The sequence below is a fragment of the Melanostigma gelatinosum genome (genome assembly GCF_949748355.1).
Source record: "Melanostigma gelatinosum genome assembly, chromosome: 22".
In the NCBI taxonomy this organism is placed as follows: Eukaryota; Metazoa; Chordata; class Actinopteri; order Perciformes; family Zoarcidae; genus Melanostigma; species Melanostigma gelatinosum.
The window spans coordinates 9,446,754-9,468,058 of NC_136655.1; the positions used below are offsets into that span (position 1 = coordinate 9,446,754).

The 21,305-nt window shown below is 42.2% G+C and overlaps 1 protein-coding gene across 3 annotated transcripts in view; it reads left to right on the plus strand.

Annotated features, from left to right (window-relative positions):
* The window catches only part of tfec (transcription factor EC), a gene marked incomplete at its 5' end in the record, with an annotated part of 29,882 nt that extends 9,226 nt beyond the window's left edge, over positions 1–20,656 (plus strand). Inside the window, 8 exons of one of the 3 annotated variants that reach the window (XM_079294996.1) lie at positions 12,582–12,641; positions 13,164–13,418; positions 14,122–14,223; positions 16,202–16,322; positions 17,336–17,392; positions 17,540–17,615; positions 18,566–18,713; positions 19,488–20,656. In XM_079294996.1, the coding sequence (XP_079151122.1) occupies positions 12,582–12,641; positions 13,164–13,418; positions 14,122–14,223; positions 16,202–16,322; positions 17,336–17,392; positions 17,540–17,615; positions 18,566–18,713; positions 19,488–19,943 (1,275 nt within the window). In that variant the 3' untranslated portion in view covers positions 19,944–20,656. Of the gene's footprint in view, positions 1–12,581; positions 12,642–13,163; positions 13,419–14,121; positions 14,224–16,201; positions 16,323–17,335; positions 17,393–17,539; positions 17,616–18,565; positions 18,714–19,487 lie in introns of those variants that run through there. The other 2 variants (XM_079294997.1, XM_079294995.1) reach the window with 2 other exon arrangements.
* Between the last annotated feature and the right edge of the window lie 649 nt (positions 20,657–21,305).

The window sequence follows — 21,305 nt, forward strand, 5'->3', positions numbered from 1 at the left end:
TCAAAGAATTGGAATAATTGGCATAATTCAAGGTGACTGGGCACAGTCAGGGGGAGTGTCAGCGTTGGGCGAATCTTTTGCCATCCTCAAAGAGAGACGGTCTGCACAATTAGCCACACAAACCCTGACCCCGCTCAGAATAATTAATGAACAGAGGGAATAAAGACAAAAAGGCGCAGAGTGGTCTGGTTGAGTGGCGAGCAAGGGTAATACATCAAAGAATGCCGTTAATTGGCCCTGTGGCTTTCATTCTTTGCCCTATTTCTTTCAATTCATTGACTCAAAATAATGGGTTCAGGTTCATTATAAACAGGTCGTTAGCCCTGGGGAGTGCCACAATTCAACAGGAGAGTCAGGGTGAGAGTGTGTGTGTCTTGCCTGTGCATGTGTACATAAATGTGTGCGTGTGTGTGTTTGATGGCTTAGCTTACGCCTGGCCCCCCCAAAGTCCTGACGACATCAATCCCACAAAGGGAGAAGTAGTATAGTTGTGTTGAGAGGAGAGCAACAGGCCGGGATTGCTTCCATTTTTTGGGGTTGTTTAAGAGCATACAAGTACAGTTTTCATCGTCACGATGTTGGAATATAACTGGTACGGACAGGTAAGTGAAGATGATAATTGAATGTACAGTGTTGAATGGAGCAAAATCTTCTCATTTTTCAAATATTGCAGACTGGGTTTCCACGACTTCAAATGAAATTCTAAATCCAAACTAAATGGCATTAGACTCACTTGAAATAATTGAACACTGAAATCGCTGATGGCATGCTCAAACCACAGCACTGCACGACAAGTTTGATAGCAATACATGTTGATTAAAACATAGCAGAGACACAGATTGATGACGCAAGGAGGAAAGAAATGCTATAGGTGTTGCAGACAAACTGTCTCTTGAAAATTAAGTGATAATAATGATGCGCTACAATGACAAAAATGTGAACTTTTTTCTTGTCTGATAAAAACCTCTCGGTGATTATGGGATGTGAAATTTTGAATGTGTCACAAATCAAATGGATTATCTGGGAAATGCATTGTCACACAGCTGAAACGGGAATGCTTTTCTCAGCTTATGAAAGGTTTTTTTGGACAAATATTGTTTGTGACAGTGATGCTTTGTGGGATTTCTTTTAATTTGTGGCAAAACATTAAATATTGTTTTTGTTCACTCTTAATGCAGTACAAAGTTCTACAGTATTTTCTTACAACAGCAAACATGAGACACTACATATTCTGTCTTTTCCTTGGCTTTGCTAGAGTTCTTATTTTTACACCTGTCATGAACATTCTCTTCTTTGTATTGACGATTAACCTGTTTAATCCCGATATGATACCAGGTAGTGGGACTAGGTGTCGTAATGTTTCATTCTCCTCCACCTTCCGTCACTTTTCTCCCCATTTGTCTGTTTAATTCCTTTAATCTGTATTCAACCTGTCTGTGGCTCTCATTCTTTTGTCTTTTAATTTCACCAATAAGTGCAGTTTTGGGGCAAAAACTCCAGGTCATGTGAAACGACTCCCACTCACGCACAGAACGAGACACACGATGAAAGAGAGAGAGGGGCAGCAGGGGTGCTTAACTCAATTACACTAACTTTCTCTGCTCTCGGCACACATGCTTTTGTCAGAAATACCTCTCTACTTGTTTCACTCTGAAATATTTCAGCCAACCTCAGCACAGCCATTTTTTTTCTGTGCCACACCAAAGTGTTCCCATACCTGGGTGAGCCATGTCAAGCAATTAATACCCTGAAATACGCCTTTTAAGTGAGTCTTTTGGTCTTCGTGGCTCCCCATTGTGATGAAACGATTGGTGTCGTCTCACGTTAGCCTCGCACAGGTACCTTCTCTGCCTGCACATCAGATCATTAACATAACCACAGATGGAGAGAGAGACTGATAGAGGGAGAGAGCGAGTGAAAGGGGAAAACAAGTGGACGAGCAGATCAAGATGATGTACTTTGGCGGGACTTGCTTTAAGTCCGAATGCACTCATGACCTCTGGATAGTTCAGAGTGCTAAACACAAACAATGAGGGACAATAGGCTACTACATTACACATTGCATTATCATCACACTGAAGATGAGAGGATGGACCAGCTGTATTTTGAAAATTCTTGCTTAGGTGGTGTGTTCAAGGATGTTTCTCTAACATCTAACATTTCAGTGCATTACACTCAAATGCAACAGTTTGTTATGACAAAATCTTAAACATAAGACAAACATTTTTTTGCACAAATGAACGTCTTTATGCAGATATTTGCAACCACATTACCCCATAAAGTGATATAGCTTTGACATCAATGGACAGATAATGACAGATGTACTGTGAGATGGATTACCCATGTTTACCTAAATGTGTGTAAGATGATTTCTATAACATAATGAAATGAACTGAGACCAATGGCAGTTTAGAAGGCAGCAAATCAATCTGAAAAAACGCATGGTATGCTTGAGAAAATGGCCAGCTGCAATGTAAAGTATAGACAGCTTGAATGTAATGGACTGACACATATGTACAACCACGAGCATGTTCCTTTAACCCCTAATGCATTTGCACTGTTGTAAACTGGGCACACTTTTAATTACAACGTTTCACGGCCATTTCTGGTTCGCTGATGAGATCTTTGATTGTAAAAACTTCACAGACGGCGGGGAAAAAAAAGGCAACATTAGTTTTGGTTCATGCATGCATTAGCAACACATAAGTAGGATAAATGCAACGCATGCTTGAACATTGACGCTGGTGGGAGCAGAAGAGAGTGAGCAGTGTGCAGAGAGGTTTTAGTCAGAAACATCTGCGCTAGATATAATTAGAAATACACCTTTTAGAAATGGAATTGAAGTCGTCTGCAGTGAAACTTTTTATGCATGTTATTGCATATTCATAAATTCTGGATTGTTCCAATGAGGAAGAATGCGCAGATGCAATTTTAACTGTGGTCGTGGTACTTCCAGAAAACTAGAATTACCACCTTGGTTGTATACCTCTGCCCAACCAGTGAAGTTAGCAGTTACATCCATGTCTGTCCAAAGGTCACAGTGGACTTGATCTTTGAACTCCAAAATCTAAATCAGTTCATCTTTGACTTCAAGTGGACCTTTTGTGCCAAATTTGAGGAAATTTGCTCAAGGCGTTCCCGAGATATCACGAGAATGGAACGGATGTTAGGTCTCAGTGACTTGACTCTTGATCTCCAAAATCGACTCACTTCCTCCTTGAGACCAGGTTTGACATATTGCATTGAAAAGAATGGACCGTACGGACGCATGGACAACCCAAAAAGGCATAAAAGAAAAGAAATCGGACAGATTATTGTTAAAAGCAGAGTATTTGTTGGGGGCTCATAAGAGGCCTGGAGTGGATTCTTTAAAAGAGAAGCATAACACTGAGGGAGGAGATAGGGGTGGACGGATGAGCATTCAAAGCACAGGACTTTTGACACCAGACGGTTTGTGTCTTGCATCTCTAATGATTCTGCCAGACGCTGACATTGGACGTAAATAGTGGAACGCTGAATCGTCCAATATGGACGGTCTTCTCAATATTCTGGGTTGGCATCCTGCTGTAAGGTTTAGCAATTTAAACACGAAGTTTAGGGAAAGGCAGGGCTGGTAGTTGACTTGTCAGATGAAGACACTTTCCTTTATGAACGTGTAGGTGATAGTTGCTTCATCTTGGTTGGAGGTTTGAACCAAACATGCAGGCCAAACTCTGGCTTCAGGTCATCCCAGTCCCACGTGTATAAGGCTTGAGCGGGACAAGTTGATTGGTGCAGCCGTTTAGTTTTGGTGGAGCTTATTTGGTGAAAAAAAGCGGCTGGCATGTGCATCAGAGGAGGCGCGTGGTCGTCTACACGGGAGGACTTGGCAGTCGCAGACAAATCCACACACTTGGAACTGGCAGTGACTAAATGACGGAGAAAATAAATTGAACTCAGGCACAGCTAATTACCCAATTTATCCGACTGGAAATGAGAGAGGGGCGACTGGTGGAGCAGCATGATTCAATAAAGGAAACGGAAGATAAATACATTTAAAAAAGTATATTATTAGCCATTTATTAACAAAAAGTAAAAATAAATTGATTGATGTGCTATATTGTACAGATTGTGGCAGGATGGAGATGCATCTTCATAAAGTTTAAGTTTCAACATGTCCTAAAGTAAAAGACTACACGCTGTTACATTTACTCATTTGGAGGTAAAGTTTAGGATAATATAGAGAGATTCCAGCGAATACATATTAACTGTGATGTAATGTCACGATCTGGATGCTTGATTAAAGCCTTTACCTCTCACTCCCCTGTCATTTGATCTTCCTCTAATGCGTGGGTGTGATGAGGAGCAGAGGCACTCCTCCGTTCGTCACAGCAACTTACTCATTCAAACGGCAGAGGCACAAAGATAGCCAAACAGAGCAAACAAACGGATCTTTGTCCTTGGCACTAAGCAATGTATGACTAGTTCTGGTAAGGTCAAAGTTGATTTAATGTTCTGCTTCGTTCTCATTAAACAGCGATTGCATTACTTAATTTCCCACAATCAAGTTAACGGAGGAGGAGTACTCAATACATCTCCACCAAAAGCCTTTTGAACAGTGACTTGCAAATGTGGCCCACAAATGCACTTTGTGTAGGTCCGGGGGAGCAGCTTTCTCTTGTCGAGCTTCAAAGGTCAGGGGAGCTGCATTGAAATATTTGAGATGTTGAGCTACACTCTATTCAGTTGAATCTAAAAAAATATATTTTTTCTTTCGACTTCTCTTTAAGATTTCTACAAAGATAAGTTCTACGGAAATGTAAACACTAAGTTTCCAGGCACTACTAGCTGTATACTGTAATAAAGGGATTCTCATGAATCCCCAGTGATTGTGGAGTAGCTCAATTCAATTTCATTTTTTTTGATTATGATTTGATTCTGAAATATTTATTGAGTCAGGTGTAACGCCTTAACACTTACATGTTGCGTTTGAGAGTGCACGACAAGCAGATCAATCTCAACTGTTCATTAAAGGGAACTTAAACCAACTTAAAAACTTAAAGTAATGAATACGTGGTTAGAGTAGTTCGCATAAAGTAATGCACAGACATTTGAAATTGCTTGCGAAAAAGTAATGAAGAAATGGTTGAAACAGTTCAAAGTAAAGGATAAATAGCCAATGGCCATTCTATGGCTGGATCCAAACGTCTGGTGAGAACTATTAATGAAGTGAACTTAGCCCACAATGCATCGTCAAAATAGTACAATGAAGGCGAGTGAATGATCTTCATGCATGATTTAAACAACTTTCACAGGCGAGAGGAGTGACCACATTGCCACCTGCTGCTCTGTATGCATATGAATCATATCGTAACAGAGACAGACCCGACATTTTTGACTGCAAAGGCTTTAGTTGCTCTGACTGACAGACTAGAAGCATCCATCCCACACAGTGCACCACTGACATGTTACTGACTTGAATCATTCAATCATCAGTCAAAACACTGGATCTTGTGTTGGCTCTGGTCTTCTTTGCTTTACCTTATTGTCTGTTCTTTGTTTAGCTTGCTGAGTTTGATGGTGACCAACAAGATTAGTAATTTCAACTTTTTCTGACTTATTTTTAAGTTAATTGAAATATATTTCTAAATCACTCCACTGTGGCATTTCCTGGTGTTTCAGGCACAACCTGACTTGTGACCCGTTTTTATTGTCTTAGATGCGGTTATATCTCCTCTTTTTAAAGTTATCATAGAATTGCTGATGTTTGTTAAATGTGAAAATTCCAGGACACACTGAAAGCAAAAATAAATCACATTCTTCTTTAAATAATCACACAAATATTTCTGAAATGATCCCATCTACAGAAGTTCATTAGCTCCTTTCGATGTCTTTCTCAGTGCAGTGAGCGCTTTGTCTTTAGGCTGTTGCCCATGCTTGAAAGGCCTTTACTTTGGTGAGCTGGGACCGTCTCGCAATCAATCATGTGCATAATTTTAATAAGACTTCACCTTCACAGTTATAGTTGGAGCCCACCAGGGGCTCCTTTTCACCGTCTGCCAAAGTGAGAGATTAAAGTTGTCTACGGTACAGCTTTCTGACATCATTCAGAGAGGCAACGCTAAGCACCGGTCTATCCTGTTCTAGCTCAATGGACAGTGAGGGTCAGGGATGAGGTGCCCCTTTCAGGACCACAACCACCACATAGCGGTTTACCCACAATCCTCTGCTCTGTACTGCTCAGCAGCTTTGTGACTCTGGCTTGGACGGTTAAAGATTAGGTTCCATTTGCATTTGTTTGTTTACTTGTAGAAGTCCTTTACCACTGTGAATCCAAATTTTGGTGATTTTATATTTTAACTTAAGTTGAACAAATGACATGAAATTTAACAGCAATAGGATTACAAAAAAAAAAAATTTGCTCAAAGAACCAGTCTAAATCATGCAACATGTTTAGATGTTATCGTCTAATGTTAACTTCATTAGCTTGGCGTTAGCTAACGAGCATTTAGCCTCGCATGTCATGGCATGATTGTATTTGAAAGCTTGGACGCAGGTAACAACCCAATAACGAGAACATGTCAGAAAGAACAATTTTGATTGGCAATTAGAATACAAGTGATTCAAGCTGTAATTGACGGAGTGTGTTCACATTTGCAGAAATTGAGCAAACTGTATGCAGAGTATTGCACGTCAGTGAACCAGAGAGTTTAGAGAAGCGATACACACATAAACACACCCACTAGTTTAGGTAGCATGCTGAACATATAGCACCACGAGCTGTCAATCTGTCAACAGGACGTCCAAGAACATGTAACCTTCATGAGTGTTTGTGTGTGTGTGTGTCTCCGTGAGGGACTGTGTGCACGCATATACGTGTAGAAGAGCAATACGATCTCTCAGGTTCTCCTGATTTAACAGCAAAAAATTATATTATTCCGTTTCGACTAATTGCGTCTCCTCTGCACTGACGGAGAGGAACAGCTGCACTGAGTCCTCCTCTTCCTCTGTGTCCTCCCGCTCTCACTCAGCTTTCTGTTGACCGAAACTTTTGGAATGCAACGTAATGTTTGTTGTTTGTTAAATTGGACAAAAACGGGTCAGTTACAAAGTAGAAATAGTTTGTTAGTGTACTTTAGTACGTTAATTAAGGTGTCTACACTTCACTATCTTTTTTGGAAACACAACTTTGGCATTCAGACTACTACTTGCTACAAAACAAACATGTTTTCTAAGCAATGACACACTTTTCATACAGTTCTATCCCTTGTCGACATCACATTTGCAGCCATGGATTGAAAGATTTACAATTTAAATATATTATATTGTTTGTATTTTTTTTTTTTTTTGCAAATTGTCTTTTTAGATGTAGGACATACATTTAAAATCTCTGATAGGACTAAAGAATAAAGTGTGTTTTGGAAAAAAAATTCTAAAAGGTAAATCAGTAAGATCTACGAATTTTGATCTATTTTTACACCAATGTCAAGGCAGACCATTTTCATAAATTCAATATTTCATCAAGGTAACAAGTACACACACACACACTCTTTCTCTCTCTCCTCTCTCATGCACAGTTTCACATGTAATCCAGTTAAAATGGCTGTAATATTTAATTCATATGAGAATCATTAAAAGTGCAGTGGTGCCGTGTCCATTATGCATTCCTTTTCTAGCAGGATAAAACAGTCCTCAGATGTGGGAGCTGCACTTTGAAGTGTTGTCTCAGAAGCAGGCCAACTCTTACAGGAAGTCCCTGATGTTTAAAACATGCCACGCAGGGGGACTAACAAAGGTGAGCACCACTTGTAGCTTGCCCCAAAGATGAGGCAAAAATGGCCAGCCAGGAATTTGGCTGTAGATGTGATAGAATGCGCAGCGGACATCAAATAAACAAGAGGCAGACAAAATATACACGTGGGTAATGGTGAAGTTGTAAGAATACAAAACACAGGGATGTGCATGCAGCAAGAGATACACGGACACACACACACACACACACCCTCTCTCTTGTCAAGACACAGCAGACAGGAAGACCAGCTGAACATGTGTCATGTTGTCCTTCAAATAGCAGCAAAATGATTTGGACACAGCGAGCTAAAATCTAAAAATCAGGGAATAAGGCCAGGTACAGGTGTGATAGAAACAGAGCAGTGTTCTGTGTTGGCATCGTTAGCTGTACTGCATACACTTTTGCAGGTAAATGTGGTGCAAGTAAAACAAAACGAGCATTTGCTTTAACAGAAATGTCTCGACTGTCTTGATTTGTTTTTGCTAACCCTGGCATTTTAAGACTCCACCCTCTTGTATTGAATACATTTTAGGCATCTGATTTGGCTGATGGTTTTTTTATTATGTAAAGTTTGGGACTACAGGGAGGATTTGCAATGACCCCGTTCAGTTTTGCTGTGTCCAGGGATTCTCTGAGAGGCATTCCGGGAAGGCCTACGTTGCCCTTTGTTGTGGTCTGCCAGTGACTGGGACATGATAACAGCTGTGAGTGAGTGCACATCTCGGTGTTTTCGTATATTTGCACACATGCACAGATTACATTTCGGTGCATTTCCCCCATTTGAATCTGTGACTGTATAGCTTGATGGTTGAAAAGCTGTCCAAGGGAAGTGGGTGTCATGAAGATAACCTGGGAGAATGTGCTGAGCTGGGCTGGATGTGCTGCAGGAAGGAAAGTGTGGCGATCCACAAGCAGGAACTCACATTTTGTCAACTCATTACAACTCTACACATGCACACTCCATCCCCCCCAACTGCCATCTGTATTTCTGCCTCTGTCAGGCCTTTTCCCCTGACCAAAAGCACAGACGCACCAACACACACACACACATACACAGGAAGTGGCCCGTGCGGCTCCCAAATAAGCTGATGTGTCATGCCTTCCTTTCCGATATTTCTGCAAAAAGCTCAGGAAAGAGGCTGCAGTACCTCTCTTCTTCCTCTTCTTCTCGATGAGACGCAGCTAAAGCCGTGACAGTTCATGTTCTTCTGGAAGAGTTTCCATATACTGTGGTGGGAGACGCTGCCACTCTGGGAGCCATGAGTCGCTGTTGCTTGGTCAAAGTGACCACCTTGACAGAGATCCAACTTCTACAGGTAGGGGGGAGCGACCTCAGCTACAGGCCAGGCGAAATCGGGACCAAATCAGATATCGAAACTATGTGTGCAACTATGTGTGCAGTTGTTTGCGTGCAAGATACATGTGCTTTATGAAAGGCAAGCACTTGCAGCAAGAATAAGTGAGTAGCCAGCGTGGAATGCCTATTTGGTGATTGCTTTGCTATCCCACTCTTATCTTCCCTCACATTTCACAATCTAGGGTGTGTGGTTACAGCTATTTACTGTTTAGAAGGCTCAGCAAAAATACAGTGAGCGTGTCTGTGAAGGCTTTTTGTTCCACTTCTATCTTATCTCTGTAGATTCAAGATGGGGGAAAAAGGATAGTTGAGCATTGCTACTCTTAATATGTTGTAAAAAAGAAAAATACAATATTTTTGCAGAAATGAATCCAAACCTCGTATGCTAGGTTTTGTCCATCATTTGTACAGCTTGGTTAATGTCACCATCACCCAGTGTTTCATAAGTTGTAGGATTTTTCTGAAGTGAAAGGAGAACTTGGGCAAGACTGAAACCGAGTGAAGCAAGAGCTTTTCATTTAGAGGGAACACCTGCGAGTGTGTCTGCTGCAATGGCAGTGTGAGTGCAGCGTGTTCATTGGGACTGACGAAAAACACCTTTGAACTCAAGAGGTAAATCACACCACGATCACATGCATCTCACAAATAGAGGCTGAGGAAATCATGATTTGAAAGATGTAGCATTGAGTGTGTGTGTGTGTGTGTGTATTCTAAAGTTTGTGTTTCATCTTTTAAAGGAGAATTTGTGATTTCCATTACAAACATGATTGGGAATATACAATATGTCCTGTAAAAAGCAGGATCAATAGTTTGTATTTTGAGGGATGTTGTTGTGATTAGAGCAACACTGTGACATGCTACACAGTTGCAGTAATGTGCACTTGACTGCATGAATCAGATGCATATTCTATACTAAGTGCCGGAAAAACAACATATGCGCTTCCCAGCAGAGCATAGTGGAGTATTTGTTGGATTTGATTATCAGACACAAATTATGTTTGTGAAAGAATTCGGAAAAGTTTGACTGAGAAAGAACGAGAGAAATGGGCTGTGCGTGTTGCCATTTTAATGGTTTGAATGTTCTCGTGAAGATAATGACGTGAGGAGGTTTATATCTTTTGCAAGGAAGCAGAAACTAGAAATATTATTCTGTTGTTCAAACGTTGTGAAACATAATGAAGCAAACTGTCAAAAACAGGCACAATCAAATGCACCGAGCAACATCTGCTTTGATATTCGTGAATTGGGAATTTCTTTCTTGTATACTCTGCGAAACGTTCGCGTGTCAGGAATAACTGTGCAAATGGAAAGTGAACCTGTGACCTCTTCTCCACCAGTAACCTCAAACACTGCCTCGATTGTTGTAGCAGGTGCCAGTAGCCATGTTGAGAGAGAGAGAGAGAAAAAAATCAAGTGTCTCAAACCTCAGAATAGTCACTACAATCCCAAACCTGATCCTTGATTGATTCGATTCCTATCTCATTCCTATCCCATGTGTACGGTGGACATTGATCATTTTCCCCATGTCCCCTTCACACATACACAACCGTGCCCATTGTCGAGGCTGGCCTCGGCGACTGAAGCACCATTACCTCACAAATCGAATCAGATTCCCTTAAGTGGATAACAAGCGTGTCTCCGGCATTTACAGTAGTGAGAAAGCTGAAGTGAAACCAGGACAAAAAAGCAGTCACACAAAGCAGATGTGGTGTGCGGCAGTCCTGGTATCTCTCCTGCTATCCGTAGTGGAAAGAAAATGTTGATTGGCTAACAACTGGCATCTTGTTTGGCCTCTGGAGGAGTCAGATAAGAGCTCTCAGTCACTACCGACAAGTTGTGTATTGTGAGCCTGTTCTTAGTTCGGCGGATGAGGGGTGAATAAGGGTGGCTAGGCTGGCTGACGAGGAGAACTTACTGCTGAGTTGCATTACAGATCCAAAGTTGCTATAGCTGAAAGTCCCCATGGTTCAGAAGTGCTGACATGCAACCCAGACAAACACACAACCGGCCACTTGCTAGGGAGTACGAAACTGACACGTCTCTCCTCTTCAAAATGAAAAGATACAATACAAGCAATAAATGCAGTTGCGCCAATGAATTCACTCGGGGGTTTTGTTGTTGCAGCCTTATTTGATCCGATGTGACCCGCAGCTAATGGTGGCTTATGTTATGGTAATTGCAGCAAACCTAAAGCTGCAATAGACATCACTGAGTGAGTTAGCTGACTTTATGACTCTTCTCCACTTGTTATACTGATACTGTAGCTTAGCATTTAAGCTAAACCCTACTGTCCAGTTACTATAGAGGTGCAACGCTTTGATTATCTGTGATATTACTTGATAAATGAAACTTGTTCTTGGGGGGTATGTTAATGTCCATTAAAGGTGACATTACTAATATGGGAGAAGAGATGGTTAAGATAATGAAAAGTTCTTCTTTAATATCATATGACCTTTTACCATTCAGTTACACATTAATTCAATGAATTAATTAAAGTCATGTTGCATAGTCTACTACAGTAAATCTGTAAGACCCAAGCATTGTTGCTTGTCTTACTTTTTACTACTTCTAATTGAATAGCTGAGGTCAGTCCTGGAAAATAGTAGCCATGTAGTTATAAAGAAAAAGTTCAGGCAAGCATAGAGCACACTATTTTGGCCAGTTAATATAATATATTTAGAGTTAAAAAACAATCTAGGTAAAAGAGACAGACAGGATGTGCATGTACTGTACGTATAACTCACACGGCTAATATAATAATAATACCACTGCAAATAATGCATGTATTAAGTACACAAAAAGGACATGAACTAATAGAGCAAGTAACAACAGTGAGCTTCTTTGTAAGCTCCAGATCAAAAAAGTAAACTGGATGTTTTTAGGTGATGTTTGCTCTGAAAATACCCCTGAAATACAGTAATAAAGACCTCAAAATAGCGTTATTACAGTTATTGTTTGGGGAAAGTGATAATACCTAACTGTCTGCTTTGAAACCAGTGAATGAATGAAAAGACTTAAAATGGCATCAGAGTTATTTAAAACCTCCATTGGGGAACAAGGGTCAATTGTGCTGCCACAACCCCTGGAGCAGGCTGTAGAGGACGTTGCAAGCTGATCAGCGATTGGCCAGGCAGACAGAAAAGGGGCGGTCCGCATGAATTAGTGACAGACGCTAAAGGCAGATATCCTGCAGTGATCAAACCCTGGGTGATCTGACAGTCCAGTGTTTGAAGTGATTATCATGCTACGCAACATAAAGGCTTACCCCCAGCTCTGTGCCTAATTAGTTCACTTAGGGCCCTTTATAAGACTTCGGCAGGGGACTGGGAAGTACAGACACTCGCTGAGGAGTCAGCAGCTCAACAGGATAGCAGCTACAGATTTGGATCCTTAAAGTTGATTTGCTGCCACAACAAAACAAGCCAATCTGAAGACTTATCTGCTTCTCTGAGAATGCCACACTTAACTGGCTGCAGTTACTACACAATGCGGGACGCAACCAGAGCTTCAAATGTAAGGACAACAAAATGTAGAACATTACTTGGTAAAAGTGTTTTGTTGAACAGTCAAGCATGTTTTGTAATGCAGCGTATTTGTAAGCCTTGTATTCGTAATTTTGACTGCTGACTGTATACGTACTACTGCAGATTAATATTATTTGTTGTTTGTCAACTTATGTTTCGATTCTCGGGCAAGCTTTTTTAATTGACCATATTTTTCAGTCAGAAACTGCTGGTATATGTTCAGAATATGACTTTACTGACAACGGGCCTTAAGAATTAGTCATACTTCTCATAAAGACACTGGCTACACATGTCAAACCTGACTTGCTTTTGTGCGAGTGTTAACTTAAGTTCTGCAGTACTGCTACACGTCCGTTATTTTCCCTGCATAAGTGAGAGTGACAGCACAAGAGTGACCACCTCTTGTGCATGTATTCTTAGTCAGCGCTGTTTCAGTGGCGTGAGAAGCGATGCGCGATGAACTGATTTTGTATTCAGTCAACGAACTGAACGGTGTTTGTTTTTGCTGCAGGTACAAAGCCACCTGGAGAACTCCAAGTTCCACCTCCATCAGACCCAGAATCAGCAGGTCAAGCAGTACCTGACCCTGGGCTCCAAGCTGGCCTCGTCGGCCGGGCAGGGCCACGCCGTTCTGCATCCACACGCCCCTGGCCAGCCACTCGCCACCGCGTCGATCATGAGGAACGGACACATGCCCTCGCTCAGTGACGGCAGCAACCCCAACAGCCCCGTTACCCTGCTCAGTATGGCCAATCACGACAGCGAGGTGAGTGGACTTATGGACATAAGAAACCGTGAATTATGATGTTGCTGAATATATGGAACTGAAATTGAGAAAACTCAAAAATGGGCCGAGCAGTGACTGGAAGAATGAAAATGCAACAACGACTTGGAACCACAGACTGGTTCTCATACAGTACGGACAAAGTCATGATTATTGTAGATTTCGCAACATTCTTGACACGTTTTCCTGTCAACGCTCCATCTTCCTGTCAAAAGTATGAGCTTGTCTTAGTCCCTCTTAATTCTGTCATTTAGAGAGATTAATGATGGCTGACTCTTCGTTTGAAAGACTCTACCTGTAAAATGTCAATGTGGATTGGGGTTTTGAGAGCGTTCTAACTAATCACCTCACCAAAGTGACGCCATTATTGATCTCCCCCTCTCTCTGATGTGTTCCTCAATAACTTCAGACATGCAGTCTCTGATGAGAGAACCATTTCAAAGGAGGAAACTAGTTTGATAACAGATGCATGTTTTTCCCGCCATGTTTTTTTCCCTTCGACAATGCGTTGGAGAACTTGTAAGTTATTGGATTAGTCTCCTGAAATTCCCTCCCTTTTCCGAATGTCTATTTTTGGTTTGAAAGTTGAGATTTTAAAAAGATCAGACTTAGACAGTGTTGATATTTTCCGGTTCAAACATAATCCGTCTGGCACGAGTACACTGAAATGACTGTTTTCTTTTAGTTCCCAATGGATGAAGTTATTGATGACCTAATCAGTCTGGAATCCGGATTCAACGATGGAGGCTTGGATTGCATGGAGCCGAACCTCTTAATGCAAAACAATGTAAGTATTAACAGCTACATCGTAACACTGTTTAAAATGTGTGTCTCAGCAGTTTGAAGGTCTTTTGTATTCATTTTTGCACACTCCTTAATTTGTTAAACTGTTCACGTTATTGCAGTTAGGTTTATGTAAAGTGAAGTTCCTTGACGAATGACTTCTGTCTTTTAAGTTAAACGGGGACTTGAAAGTGAGGTCAGTCCACCTAAATATTTAGGCGCATGCTTGACTTGCTTGGGAAGAAAGGGACCTATCTCAGTTTGGGGTCAGCTTAAGTCTGGAGATGAGTGAAAGTTCATTGGGGCTTAGCAACATTTCTCACATTACTCAAGAAGAAAAGGAGGATGTTTGTGGACAGAGGTGTCTTACTGACACAATACAATTTATAGTAACTGTCGAAACTGACAAAAGTCCACTATTGGGAAGACAACCATCTAGAAGTGGCACCACAGACAAGCACTATCAGTAGAATTCATGGCCAAGAAGGAATTTAAAAACTCTGGGCAAAAGTGTGGGACAAGGGGTCCATTCGGCCGGAGAACATAGCAACACCTGAGCCAAATACAGGGATAGTTTGTGGGATGGGAGCACTGGGAATCTGGCCTAACTCCTTAAACACAGAGAAAGCAAGACTGGGAGACAAAGAATCACACACAGATAAAGTGGCAGGCAGCAAAACACAACAGATACTGTGACAGAGAAGGAATGAAGGGGGGGGGGGGGGAGATAAGGCACGGGGGGGGGAGGGGGAGGAGGAATGGGAGAGCCAGTGGGTTTCAAATGAGGAGCGAGGAGAAGATTTTGTTGGAGAGTTACTGAGCCATTGGATTGGGCTAATGCATACACTCCCCATGGGCTTGTTCAGAAATGATACCATGCTTAAATGGATCAATTCATCCTAATTAGTCATACAGTACGATGCATCACGTCGTTTCGCCATGTCAACACATCCAGGAACACGGACGGGAGAGGGACTGAAGTGATTACAATAGGAGTAGAAGGGGAATTGTTGCAATCTTTCATTTTGATAAGTACTTCTGTCCCCTCCTCCTCCTCCTCTTCTCCCATCTTGTTGAGATAATGGGAAAAAAAACCGCACATGCAAACTAAACCAACTGCAGATATCTGAAATGTCTGCAGTTTCTTCTGTTTTGTTTCTTCTCTCACTTTCCATTCCTTCCCATCTCTTGACTTTGACATGCAGCCTTATCACGTAAACACACAAATGCGAATTAGACACACATGTGTGTCCGCACGCCATATCTTGACATCTCCCCAGTCCGTGAAAAGACGTCGTTATCGCGGAACTGATGCACGCTTTCCCAGACGAGAGGAGAGCCGTAGGAAAACAGTTTTGCCTCTGTTCAAGCGGTTGACCCAGCTAGCCTTTGCATCTAATGGGATGCTATTTCCAACACAGAGCACATCTCTGTGTTAGGAGCACTTTCAAGTGGAGGGGTTTTGAAAATGGTCGTGCTTGCAGATCAAGGCACAACGTCTGGACAAACCAAACCTCAGAAGGCTGCAAGCCTGGGTCGGAGGTTAGGCTTAGATGCAGTAGGGCTGGAGGACGACCCTTCATTGACCTGGTTTCAGCAACGGTTAAGTTTTTGTTTGGATGTTTTTACTCTTTGTGAAATGAGCAGGGAACCTGAACATGGCTGCACTTCACGAGTGCAGCACTGGGTTTGCACGGTCCTGCTGAGGACACATGTGGAGACTACAACTCCCTACTGGGAGGTCCAAAGCCAGAGGCCTGGGGTGGGGGGGGGGGGCTGACAACCTTCTCTGCAAGGCTCTGATCACTCCACTCGCCTCTAGTCATGTTCGTCAATGATAAATAGAAAGCCACACAGCAGTTAAAAACAACTATTTGTGTTGTGGCTTTTGGTAAAGTAAATGCAAATGGCTTTGCATGCATGCTTCCCCTGTGACTGACAATTTCTCTGTCTCGACCTCCCCTCCTCTCTGTCCCTCCTAGGTGTCCCTCAGTGGCAGCATGCTGGATATCTATGGGGGTGAACAAGGTATGAACGCCCCTAATGGTGGAATGAGTCCCACATCTAACCCCACAAAGCTCACTGTAAAAAGGGAACACACAAGTATGAACTCATACCATAGCACTGATCAAATAACTAACCTGAATAATCACATGCTCAAAAGTTGCTGTAAAAGTTAAAAACATAATTGTGGCTGTTGGATTTCGCTGAATTTAAAAAAAGGCATATTTTATTCTACATTCAAGCTCTGGGTGGGCGCTACAAAGAGCAGAAAAAAAGTCTAAAAAAGGCAACGTGTCTGTTTCTGCTTAAATCGAGTCCAATTAAGTGTGCCAGGCAAAATATAGACACATTTCCAAGACTATTTGGGACACCAGTGACTGCTGCTTATCACTGGTTCCGTTAATAGGCCGTACAAACGTGGAGACTTTTTGTCACAGTGCAAAAAAACAAAAAAAAACAAAGGTCCCTTTAAGACATTTCTTATTAATGTCTTGCATCAAGCGAAGACGCTTAATTGATTTAGGAAATAGAAAGGATGCCCAAAGAACCCCTTCACTCTCAACAGGCAAACAAGTAAATTGCCATTCGTTTCATTTGTGTGCGGGTAGAGAGGACAATGGGCTGTTACACAGAGTTTAAATTGTCTTGATTGAATCAACAGAGACAAATTGGGAAATCCAATCTCAGGTCCCCAATTACATAATTTGGAAGAATGTGAATACAAATATGGATGCTCTGGCATTTTCCTCCTCCTCCAGGACAGATTAGTGAATTTGCTAAACTCTCTTAATTACGGGAGTTTAAAAGTGATACCCGTTTTTTTCCCGTCCACAATGGGCTTCACACATGGCAGAGGGGATAAATTGGGCTCATTCAGTGTGCGTGCGCGCGTGCGTGCGTGTGTGTGGAAGGAGGTCACGCTTGTGTCTGTGGTGTGCACGGAAGCTCCACATTCTGGCTGATCCCGGCACTGAAACTCCCTCAAAACAACTGATTGTGCGTCTCCTGACTGGACCTTTTGTGGCGTCTTTGCGTTCGTTGCCTTTCGTTTTCTAAATCAGTGTGCGTTGCTAATCGATTTGCTCCCCTCTGTGATTAACTATTTTTCACAGTGCATGACACAAGAGTGATGGCCAAAGAGAGACAGAAAAAAGACAACCATAATCAGAGTAAGTGTCTCCCTGCTGCCTTTCAAACTCCCTCACAGTTCCTCATCTGAAAATGATTTTCATGGAGTTATGGGCTAGCCTTTAGCACAGCAGCTGACGGCGTCCTAATCGTCGCTTGATCTTTTGTTTTTTGTTCTGCTTGCATAGTTGAAAGGAGGCGAAGATACAACATCAACTACAGGATTAAGGAGCTGGGGACGCTCATACCAAAGTCGAATGACCCGTAAGTTGCAAGATATGAATGTATTTATTGAAACAATACCCCTGCTTCTCTTCACTTTATGTCACTGAAACAACCGCCAGACCTTGTCTGGCGCGGAAGCATATTACATTCTCAGCACAAAGACACTCTGAACGTTGTTCATTGAATTCAAATGAGTACTCAAGCACATTTCAGTCATATTTCAAGGGTGCACTTGAACTTCCATTGTCGTCGACGCTCCAAGAGCTGTACATCCTCTCGCTGGGTCCCAGCAGTTCAGCTCAAAGCATGAATGATGAGGAAAGGGTCAAATGCAAAGAAGCAGGCCACACCATTTGAATCAAAGTTTGAAGCACAATTGGAACACAGAGATGGAGCGCGGAGCTGAATTGAAAATCCACCGGCCGTCTTTCGCAATTGAACTTTGCTTCAAATTTAAATGGAAGGTTGCCGTTGTCATTGTGCCATTAACAGGAGATAAAAGAGATTATTAGCGCCGATCAGACCAACGTCTCACCCGTGTGGAAGAGGACAATTTTACTTCAGCTCCCCTTTCCTTCTTAAAAAAAAAAAAAAAGCAATAATATCTGCAGAAGAATGACTTGCACTCCAGCACCTCAAGTCCAATGCTCCATTTTCTCCTCCGTCTCCCTACTTAGCTCATTTTCCCCTCACCTATTTTTACTCGAGGATTAATTTTACCGAACAAGGAGGTACGAGAATGGACTTTCCGCACAGCTACTTAACTATTCTATTAAAATTCCCATTCAGTGTCCCCATGTAATGTCCAAGGATGAATAATTGCACCATGTAAATCACCATTTCCTATTCATATCATAAAAAAGGGAGGAAAAAAACCTTTTTAAAACTTTTCCCCCTGTTTCTTTATCATTATTATTACGGAGGATATTCTGCCAACATCAGGGGGTTTCTGTGTAAAAGGTTATCTTTTACATTTCTCCTTTCTGCAGGGACATGCGCTGGAACAAAGGCACGATCCTGAAGGCCTCGGTGGAGTACATAAAGTGGCTGCAGAAGGAGCAGCAGCATGCTCGGGAGCTGGAGAGCCATCAGAAAAAGCTGGAGCAAGCAAACAGGAGACTTCTGCTGAGGATCCAGGTAATAAAATACAACGGTCTCAATATGTTAGCACCAACAATGCTGATTGAGTCCTAAAATCAAGATTATAAAACTGATTTAATCACTTACATTCGGTATTATTTGCTGGACGACAGAGTTGAACGTTTTTTGAACTACAACTGGATGTTTACAGGCTTGCTTATAAACTATTTTAATTTGGCATATTATGACAACTACACAGCTTTAGATGTCAACTCATGCAACACTAAACCAGTGCTCCGTCGAATAAATATGAGATAACTGTGTTGGCCAATCAACTCGCCGATGTCCTATCTCTGGGAGCTCAGTGTTTATTATAGATGAGCACTAATAAAAGAGACGCTTAAGAGAGGGAAGCACGTAGACAGATTGTGGCTCATCTGAGTTTACGTCAATGACGGGAGGAACACAAAATCCGTAATCCTCTTCAAAAGATGAGATAACGATACAGGAAATACTGACCATCACTGACGTTAAGAGGACAGTTAGGTCAAACTGCCCTTTGTGATGACGCTGATACGTGACTATAGTGTTGATCATGTACTGTGATTCGAGTGTGTGTGGGAGAAGAATGTGCGTCAACATCCAAACTCCCAAAGTGCGGCCTACCACAACCTCAGTATGTGGAGGAGATGAGGTGTGGTGCTACTCCTCCCAATATTGTCATGGCAAATCTGCATTACATATTTTTGGTAATTATTCAGATCTTATCTAGACGAACATGCAATGAGCGTGGAGATTTGAACTCATGATTACTTTTTCTGTCTTTTCCAGGAGCTTGAGATCCAGGCACGAGCACATGGCCTCCCACACATGGCATCAGCCTTGGGGACAGTTGAACTATCCTCCCACCTCCTCAAACAGCAGCACCAGTCGTCTCCCCAGGCCCAGCAACCCCAGCAGCCGCCCCTCTACCAGGAGGACCCCAACGACGATTACCTCCAGAGGATAGCCGGCGTGCCGTCGTCCCTCCCCGCTGCTGCTGCCGGGCCGCAGGATCACATCCCCGGTGCCGACGGCTGCACCACGTTCTCTGACCCGCTGTCCCACTTCACAGACTTCTTCAGCGCTACGCTCAAGGAGGACCAACGGCTGGACGAGATCCTCATGGATGACCCGCTCTCGCCGTTCGGCACCGACCCGCTCCTCTCGGCTGGCTCGCCCGAGGCCGCGTCCAAGGACAGCAGCCGCAGGAGCAGCTTCAGCTCTGCAGAGGGTGACGACCTATAAGGGTGCCCCCTTTTCATGACAAACTCTTGTTATCTTCTGATGACAACACTGTTGGGATGCCCAGTGGGCGTCGGCCTCTAAAAGACTGACTGATGGCTCCACTCAAAGGGTTGCAAGTAATTTAAGTGACAGCTAACACACCTGGCAGTGCCTTTCAAAGTGCCACCTGTACAATAAAGTGTGTCATTCTTGTTGATCAGGTGGGTGTTCGAGCTCGATTGGCCCAGAAGCTTGCATTCTTCAAAGCTCAGCGGGACCAAAAAACAGCTCATGGACCTGCTGCTCCTGCACCTGCTCTTTTTTTTTTACTTCACAATAGACAATGAATATGTTTCTCTGCCTCCCGGACAGAGCCGGAACAGACTCACAAGAAAAAGGGAGACATTTATAAGCCTTTGAGTACAAAATATAAATGACTGCGTCTCCTGTTTTTTTGGTAAACACTGTGGTAGTTGTATACTGTAACATGTGCAGAATAATCACTGAAATCCAGGCAGAACGGTCCGTGAATGAAATGAAAATACTGCTCCTTTTAAAGAAGGACTGTAAACAGCAATGTGCCTTACTCAAACTCCAAGTTTTGTCCTAAAAAAAAAAAAGGTATCAACATGGGGCCGATGTACTCACCGCAATGCCTAACATGTCTTTGGTCTTGTCTGTGTCTTTTAAGTGTTTCTGTCAAATAATTGCTTTTGTATTTATATATGTTTTAATCCATGTTTTCCTGAAAAATATATATATTATTATCTAACATGTTACCTTTTTTATTCTTAGTATAGGGGTGGTAAAAAATATATAATAAACCCCTTTTTTGGTAAATGGGATTTTGGCTTCTTGTTGTGGTCTCACAGACAACATAATTTACTCGACGTCTGCATTTCAACCGAAATAAGAAATACAAGAAAAACTTTAACCACAATATATACAGATATATTATATATATATATATATATATATATATATATTTCTAAAGGCTATGAACTCCGACAGAGAAGTAATTATAATCTGTGCAATTCAAAACGGCAAAGTTTCAATGGAAGACTTATGTTAGCCACTATCTTGTATCATCATTTTGTACAAACGATCAACATTCTCATACACAATCTCTCACTCCGCTCGATCGTCGAGTGTACAAGTAGCGCAACACATCAGGGGCGTGATGACAGAAACATGATATGAAGTGACTAAGAGAGTGACCGAAGCATGAAAAGTTTCAAACTGGAAGGTGAAGGGCCGGCTTACAAGGTGGCTGATTGGCAACGAGTGGCAGAAAGGAGGAGAGAAGGAGGGAAAATTGGACAATAAAGGCAAGTAGAGGAGGAGTAATAATTCTGATGAGCCTACTGTGAGCTGATGAGCCCT